The sequence below is a fragment of the Geospiza fortis genome, unplaced genomic scaffold (genome assembly GCF_000277835.1).
Source record: "Geospiza fortis unplaced genomic scaffold, GeoFor_1.0 scaffold264, whole genome shotgun sequence".
NCBI lineage: Eukaryota > Metazoa > Chordata > Aves > Passeriformes > Thraupidae > Geospiza > Geospiza fortis.
The window spans coordinates 6072011-6081052 of record NW_005054332.1 but is presented as its reverse complement, the minus strand read 5'-3'; the positions used below and the strand labels follow the sequence as shown (position 1 = coordinate 6081052).

Below are 9042 nucleotides of genomic sequence, written 5' to 3'. Positions count from 1 at the left end.
AGGAATGGAGGCAGGGAAGGAGAATAAAAAATAGCTTTCAGGCATTTCTTTGTAGTGCTCTTTTCAAGAGAAATAAATGTCTCAATGCCTACATTACCTAAATTTGTGCAAGAGGCAAATCCTCTTTTATACCTTTTACTTGCTGGCAAAAGCATCCCAATTAGGCTGTGTGCTCTTTGTTGAAAGTCTCAGCCACAGGCTGCCTCCTATCCCGTGAAACTGCTTTCCTAACAGCAGGATGACTCCCAGGCAGTACCTTTCTTGCAGTAGCTACTTGAGTGTCCCAACACCAAATTCCCTCTGCAGTTGTCCATGTTTGTTACCTCGTGCAGAGCTGCCTTTGAGGGATATTTTCTCAGCCATGAGGTAGGAAGCTATTTGTAGCACTATGCTCTACTTCAATTTCTCCCCAGCTGGCATCAGTTATTAACACTTACCTAGCAGCACCCATGCTTCCCTGCAGGGTAAGCAGAAGATGATCATGAGGAAGGAATATTTACTACCCAGCACCAACAAAAGCAATGTCTGTCTACAACCAACAATGAGTCAGAGAGACCACTCCTAAGTGGTCAGAAGTCATTAGTGTTGGTAAAAACAAATCAAAACAAACAGGAAAAAGAAGGGTGTTTACAGTGGGGGGAATTGTTATATATGGAAGAGCAGAATGTCAGGCTTACATGGAATGCCCAGTTAACACCAGTGTTACAAGCTAATGGAGTTTATTTAAAATAATGTCAAAATCTTTCTGTTGGCAGTGCAATCTAAGGGGGAGCTGAATGGCAGAAAAAAAAAAAAACACCTGATGAAGGGATTATGTCAGGGAAGCAGGAGAAAAGAGCTACCTTTTGTGATTTTACACTTCTCACAATGAATGGGGGGGAAAGTCTCTTCATATTCTTTCATACTGTTATAAACATTTCTTATGGATTTTATGACATTAATATAGCTAGATTGTTGAAAATCATATGAAAACTAATGCTTGACCTGTGTCATCTGCGTCTGAATTATTTGCTGAAAAAGCAAAAAGATATACCTTAGGAATATTACCTGCTTTCAGTATAGAAAAGTATCTTAATAATTATTGAAAAGGGAAGAAAAATCTGTATAAAGTAAACCTTTAAAGTAGCTAATACCATTTTTACACTTGTATATTTTGAATAGGATTGTTCAAAGCTGAATTTATCTTTTTTTAAAATATCAGATGCTGTCAAGTTATTTGAATTCAAGATTACATATATATATTAAATATATCTTAAGAATGCATATATATATATAATATCAGCATACACATACAGAATATATATATATATACACACACATACATATATATATATACATAGAAGCCAGATATCTTAGCAAAGACTTATGTATGTGCAAATGTGTCATTGAACCATTGCAGCATACTTTTGCAAAACAATAAATTATATTTGGCAGTGCTTAGACCTAAGTTCTATTGTGTTGTTGCTATTGTTTTTAATTTAAAACACCTTTTGGTGACAGAAGTCCTTGTTAGCTAAAGCCAGTGAGCATTAGTAAGCAGATGAATATGATGTAAATTGGTAGAAGCTGTTTGCTGCAAGTAGGAAGATATCTCACAGAGATGACATCCAGCTGTTACTGGGCTCACTCTCTCTCCTTTTTTAGCGTAAATGCCAGAACAAGACAACAGACTGACTCCCCTCATGCTTGTTGATAGCTGAATCATGGCTATCCATGGTTCAGGATGTTGATGGACAGACATGTAATACCTGTCTGGCATCTTTATGTATAAGACTCTCCTTATTTTCCTGTGATTTGATGAATGGCCTGCTTTTCTGGAACTTGTGGAAATGTTACGTATCTCTTGGGAGAGAAAGATGTAGAAAGACTAAGACTGACTCTACACTACTGTGCTGTGGGAAGGTATTACAAGAAGGCCAACATGATATTTTCAACCTCTAAAAAGGGTTGGTGTGGGAAAGGAGAGACTCGTGCATTGGTATTCATATGTTACCAGACACTTTGAGCTGCAGCTGCTTGCCTGGGAAAGGGTTGGTTAGAATAAGCCTAGTCAAAAATTGCCTCTGAAGTTATTTCCTGTACTGTACCATCCATTCCCTTCCTGATGCGCCTTTCCTTTTCAGAAATCCCCTCCTTCTTCCTCAGAAAATCTTGTTTGTGACACTTCTGTGGGAATGAGTGGACTGTTTTTCTGAGTAAAATGGAGATTTTTCTTGGAAGACATTGAGTGGCCTTCTTTTCCCAGAAGAGCTAGTATCTTAGTCTGCAGGCACCACACGTTGCCATATCATTCTGACACTGCTCAACTATTAGATAACGTTCATGTGATCTCTTTGATCCTTCTTTACGTGTATCTCCTGTTGAAAGGATGAATTTAGAGATCTAGTTTCAGAGAAGGTTAGGGGCTGTGAATCCCTGACACTTCCTGATTTAGTGTTGGGATACATGATAGCTTACCCAGGGCACTCAGAGAGCTAGCTCTCATGGGGTTTCCTGTATGTGGAAGTCACAGTGTGGGTAGTGACTTTTTTTCTCTCATTTTTGATTTTGGATATGGCCTTGGTGTTTACCAGAGACTGGATAAGTAAGTGCTAAATCCAGCCATACAGATGGAGCAACCAAGAACTGAAGCCCTATCCTCGCTTCAGAGGCTTTATCTACCGTCTTTGACTGGCCTTCAGTTTCTCCAAACTGTTTTGGGTTTCCATCTCTTTCCAGGGAGATAGACTGTCTAATTCAAATGTGGAATGATATGGGACAGCATGGCAGCTGGAAACGAACCATTATGATATTGAGTAGCTGGTGATGCAAGGAAATTATCTCATTCATTTGCCATGTGTTGCACAGGGATCCTCATCTCCCATTTGTTATGTTTCATTCTTGTTTCATTCATGCTGTTATTGCACCTGGGCTCTTCTCTGGTGAAACTGGTACTTGGGCAGTGAGAGCTACTGGCAGCCCAGAGTAAAGCTATGCCACAGTCCAGGGTGGCCCTGTACCCTATTTCATGAATCTCTTGATCTAGAGAGCTTTGTTTTGGTGCTACCCAAAAAATATCAGGAGAGAGAGAGCCAATAAAAATATAACTTGAGGTTTTAAATACCTATGCATCAAAGTGACATTTTTGACTACCATTTATGTTTAGCTTTGAATAAATTCACACGTCAATCATTTTTACTAATTCAAAGGCTTACTTGTCTTCAAAATACTAAAAGGACCTATCAGAGTAAAAAATTTCTTCCGTTTTGAAAAGATTTCTCTCCTCAGAGTGCCTTTTTGATGAATTCTTTTCTCATGCATTCCATGCATTACTAGGGCTTCAAAGGGCAGGTGCAAAAAAATCTAATAGAAATGAGATTTAGCTTAGTTAATACCTTCCCTTCATGTAAAATTAGTCCCTAAGACACTTTACTAGAGACAGAAGAAAACTTTCTGTCCCTCCATTAGATTGCTTTCTCTAGCTCTTCTTTTTGTTTGTTAAGCCTCAGATATTATGGCTATTAATAATATCAGATCCTCTTCTCAGTTTATCATAAAACATCTTGTTCCCATTTTTTTCCACTTTGGTCACAGAGATGTATGTCGTGCAATGATGTGTTAATATCACTCTTCTCTTGAATGAGGAATGAGTCTCTTCCCTTTGATTCACGCTGTTAAATAATATAATCCATGTGCTGCAATGACAGATGCTACTTTGGAAGCAGCTATAAGTATATTGGTTGGTATAGCAGGGGGACATTCCTCTGCTAGTTTATTTTTCTTTAGTATTAGTGTTACATTGGCTTGTCTCAATGTCTATAACAAATTGCTTTTCTCCCAGGAATTTCAAATAATTTAGTTAAGAGATTTCTAGCCATATGTAAAATAATTTACATTCAGTCCTGGCCTACATCCATTAGTGCTAAAGCTATATTGTTTAGAGATTTCATATGACTAGTCTGTCACTAAATGTTCAGTAAAATCCGCATCTTATTCTTTCCTTTTTTTTTCAGTTCTGGGTTTGTTTTTTTGGGGCTTTTTAAGCAGGACAAGTAACATAAACATTGTCTTCAGGTGCCAAGTATCATATAATGACTGAGATGAGTCAGTTAAAATGTTTTCTAAGATTCTTCAGCCATACCAAGAGCTTCTGATAACACTGGGCTAAGGGAGAGTCTACTTTTATTAGCTTACATGCTAGAATCTGTCTGCCTTGTGTATGCTTTTTTAATTAAGCAGAGTTATATTTAACACACCCATTTCACCCTTGTCCTGCTTCTTTGTTTCAAACAGTTATTTACATCTTCTCCCAGTACTTGATTTTATACCCTAGTCCCCATCTGAAAAATTGCACCTCATTCATTTATTTCCTTTGTTTCCAATGCTGAAATTGTCAAGTATAACCCTGTGGCTCATTGAGATCCAACGTGAAACACAACTACATTTCCTTCATGTTAGAGGTGTTTGAGAATTTTTGAGTTTATTGATGTTTACCTACCCAGTCAATGAGAATTTTTGTCAAATAGTGGTGTATACATGGCAATGAAAATGATAGTGTAATTTGCCTCTATTACTTCCTGATATCAGGATTCTGCTGCACTGCAAATTTCATATCTGTTGTTATTATTTGTTTGACAGAATCAAAAACATGCCAGGTGCTTTGCAAAACAGACAACAAGAAAAATCCCTTTCCAGAAGAGATGACAGCCTGAATAGAAATGGCATAATGGCAGGAGACAAAGGAAGCAGAAAGGGGAAGCAAAACAAGAGTTATAACCATAAGATCATGAGATTGGTTTGGAGGCACAGTGAACGCTATGAGGCATTTTTTTAAAGCCCATAAGGACTGTAGTTGGGATTAGAAAATGGAAATGTAGAAAAGAAGCATGGAAAGGAATGGAGAAGAAGGGAGGAACAGACTGGCAACAGGAGGAAGAGTAAACAGAGGTGTATGGGAGAGGCCAGAACACACATCTGACAAACTGAGGATTATGGCTAATGACAAGGATGAAAGACCACATCTGAAGAGCATGATGATTTCAGGAGGATGGTGAAGCAGGACATGGCGATGCTGCTAGGGAGAGAAGAGCCAGCAAAGCTGCCCTGGAAGCCTGCCCTGGAAGCTCCTCACGCTAACATAACCCTGCTTCCCCATCTTCTTTCTAGCTCCCCTCTTATACATAAAATATGTATATAGAAGAGCAAAGGAGAAGGAGAAGCAGATAAATAAACTTTTCCAAAGATCCTGCTGGGGAAGAAGTTTAAGCTGTGATGATACAGATTTACTCCTACTGATACTCCTCGTGGTAGCAAGAGGCAGAGAGCATTCTGTTAGTCATACTCCTGCAGATGAATATATGTGAGTCTTTGCCTCTGCTTACAAATAGGCCTTGTTGAGAAATATTCAGCAAAATTATAATACACCAGCCAGTCTGGGACATTTTAAAATGTCCTTTCATTCTAGAACAGAAAGAAATTATACCACTCACGGTGGAATGGAAACAGGAAAGAAGAGTATTTTAACAGTTTTTTTTAATGCTGAAAATAACAATTTCAGTATTACAGAAAAATAAGAAGGGATTTTGCTCATTGTGGAGAAAAAAATACATATTATAACTTTTCATGAAATTTCTGATAAAATTGGAAATTATTTGGATTATGTAGGACTGGTTTTTCTGTTGTGTTTTTTTTTTTTTAGAAAATTGGTATTTTTAGAAGGAAACAGGAAAATTGCCATGTTCGGCCTGTCAGACATTTTAAAATACCCTGATTTCCAAGGTAAGAATTCTTCAGGAGTAAGAAAGCTGAAAAGTGGCCAGTCTAATCTCTTCCTCACTTCCTTCTCCTCTGCTTCTGTGATCAGACATGTCTAATGATTAGTCTGCAAAGAGCAAAGCCAGTTTCTATGTCTCCCCGAGAAAAGGCATTTTGCCAACTACATTAAGAATTTTTAACTGGATCTACTTACAGGAAGCTACTTTTTTGCTGCAGACTATGTGTCCACAAATCCTCCTCAAAGCTCTTCCATTTTGCCTGGAAAGGTTTATCAGAAAGCATGCTGGAAAGGCTCAGATCTTTCCGTCTCCAGTGAAACTGTTTCTGAACATAGTTATAGTTTAGCAGATGTACTGGTATGACAGTTGAGAGACTACTGCTGTTAATGAAGTATTCTATTACCTTGGCATATATAGACACTTTTCACTTGGTACTTCTGACTGCAAAGTATTGATGTTTAGGCTATTATAAGTACTTGTGCATTGTATTTTTTTGGTAAGTTTGAGAGGACAGAACTGGGTAGATTTTTCTTCTCCTTCAGGGTAACACAGCTTTTCACGAGTCATTCATCTTGAATGTATACAAGAGTGATATCAAGTTGGTTGTTGTGACACCTTATCAATATGACGCCCATTTTTAGTTTCTTCTAGCAGTGGAATGATTTGTCTCATGGAGACAATGGCCTTGTTTGAGAATGGTGACTCTGGATAAGATTAAAATAATTTGTTTGAGTGAGGAGGCAGCAACTGAAAGTCATAGCTGAAATATTACCAAAAATCCTTAACTGGTTGGATTTGTCCATCATTTGCTTGAAGATTTTGGTAAATGGTGCTTTTTTGGGTTTCCAAATGCCAGCAATGGCCAAGCACTTTCTTTTAATTTTCTTCAATTTGGACTTTGCTTAAGTTAATTAAGCTTTTGTCATCTCAGGGTACCATTTTAGCAATGAGATCTACAAGACCTTCTCTGTCAGTGTAAAAAATTTGGCTACTTAAGAACATATGAGGTATAGAGAGTAACTCAATGCTCAGCAGTGCTTGAAGAGTGATTCCCACCTCAGTAATTTCTCTCCACTGTCATCGAAATAATACTGGATTTAAATCCTATAGACATGGTGTCAATTTACCAAAATCTTTTCTGCCTAAATAATTCTTCAATTAAATGTAGCTCAAAGTTTTATAACAATCCACCTATCATTAAAAAAATGGGATTGCAAAGTAGTGTCATAATATCACCCCATAATACAGATTTTTTGCATATAATTTTTACATATTTGAAGGAACTCCACTAACTCAGTTGCATACAACTTTTTGCAATAAGAGACACAACATAAAGCAATATCAAAACACAGGTAATATTTCTACTAATTTTATTTAGCCAAGCTCCAGAGTTTGCATAATTTTGCCACTGCTTCTGGCATGATAGCAGATATGGAGGTTATCTATACCTGCCTAACTTTTGGTGCTGAGAGAAGATTCAGCTGTGTGGCACCTTACCACCCTCTGATACCAAAAAAAAGAAAAAGGAATTCCACTGGGAAATGTGGCATAACATCTGGGGAATGCAGTTTGACCTACCTTCTGGGTTCAGACACTGAACTGGATGCATGATTTGGGAAGGGATTTAATACCAGCTACCTCAGTAGCCACAAGGTGTTACAGGAAAAAGATTGAAAAAAAACCAAACTACCGTAATGTATCCTGAGACTGAAGGACAGCATGGTTATTTTGCCTATATATTAATTTCTAACCTTGCCTATACTTCTCCTCACAATCTTTCCCTGATACTGTCTGTCAGCTCTTTCAAGAAGACACTTGGTTGTGCATAAAGTAGGAATAGCTGCACTGACTCAAGCCACGAGCCCACACAGCCCTGTGTACCTGGCTGTGTGCCTTGGTGGGGGCACAGTCTTGCTTTAAGGCCTCCACTGATCCCTGCAGATCAGGGAAACCTTCAGCTGTTCACTTCCAGACATCTTCAGGGCTCTATATCCAATATGTACAGTTCAAATACTTCCCAAATCAGGGCAGTGCACTATGATGAGTAGTCTGAATTTGTCCTATATTCTGTGAATTTACTTCTTTCTTCTGTCAATCTTCTCTCTCTGTCGTGCCCTTCTTTCTCCTGAAGTAGAATGACCAGGGCTGCATGAATTATTCAAAATAAGAGTGTATGATGTATTTATACAGTGATATAGCGATACAGTGTACTTATACTGTGATATATATATATATATATGTTTTCTATTTTGTTTACAGTTTCTTTCTTAATCATCCAAATATCCTGTTTCACATTTTTACTTGATACTGGGTGCTTGACTTGATGTTTTCAGAGACATGTCTGATGTTAATTCCTTATTTTTTTCTTCTCAAGCAATAGTTAATTCGTAGTCCCTTCCTGTGTGTGTAGAGTTAGACTTATTTACCCCTTGTTCAGTTCTTTCTGTTTTATCAGATTTCATCACTCCTTCATGGCCAAGGGCATTGAAAATTGTGAAATCATTTTGCAGTTCTTTCCAGGCAGTTCCTTACTGATTTAAATTACAAAAAGCATTTTGTATCAAACTTTCTCATCTGACAGTTCTTAGATATCACATTTCCCTTTACTACTAATAAAAGTACTTTTGCTTAAATCCTTTGTTTTATTTCATGCTTCAGTCCAGGAATCTTTGCAAACACTTAAGTACCCAATTGCTATAATTCACTTCTATGTTTTTTAAGGTTGGGGGAGGGAGGACTTCAAACTACTGTCATTTGTGTTTTATTAACTGGAAACCTTAAAAGAAGATTTTAGACCTTCTTATTGCCTCCTGGTTCTGACAGAGTGGTTATGCAACTTTCAGAGTGAAAAATTGCTAAGGGCTAGATCCATAAACTGCATCAAGGAATGCCTTTAGCCTCTTAGATCTCCTTTCTCCTTGCAAAAGGTGTAAGCCCAGATTAGTTACATCCCTCTACACTAAAAAGAGAAAGCCTGGGTGTTAAGCAACAACCTCCACCAACTCTTTCATACTGAGCAGGCAACAGTCTGAGTGAACAGACGAAACATTCAGATGGGCTAAATTAAACCAGAGAGTGGTGTACTGATATTGGTATATTTTTCAACACTGCCTTGCTCATGGGACTCTAAGGTGCTGTGAGGTAAGACTTTCAGAATCTCTCCCACAGCAGCTGTTGTTGATCCCACTATTTCCTGCAGTGAGCTCTAGAACCAAACTACAATGCTGAGGTCACAATCCTTCTTTTTCTCTAGCACAGTTGAATTTTCAGGGTTAGGCAACAACTGAAT

At 37.9% G+C, this 9042-nt stretch overlaps 1 protein-coding gene across 3 annotated transcripts in view; it reads left to right on the top strand.

Moving 5' to 3' along the window:
• EPHA7 (EPH receptor A7) overlaps positions 1–8386 on the top strand; it is a 165571-nt gene extending 157185 nt beyond the window's left edge. For all 3 annotated transcript variants that reach the window (XM_031057588.1, XM_014307287.2, XM_014307285.2), the window contains one exon: positions 4618–8386. In XM_031057588.1, the coding sequence (XP_030913448.1) occupies positions 4618–4813 (196 nt within the window). In that variant the 3' untranslated portion in view covers positions 4814–8386. The remainder of the gene's footprint in view (positions 1–4617) is intronic.
• The last annotated feature ends 656 nt before the right edge of the window (positions 8387–9042 follow it).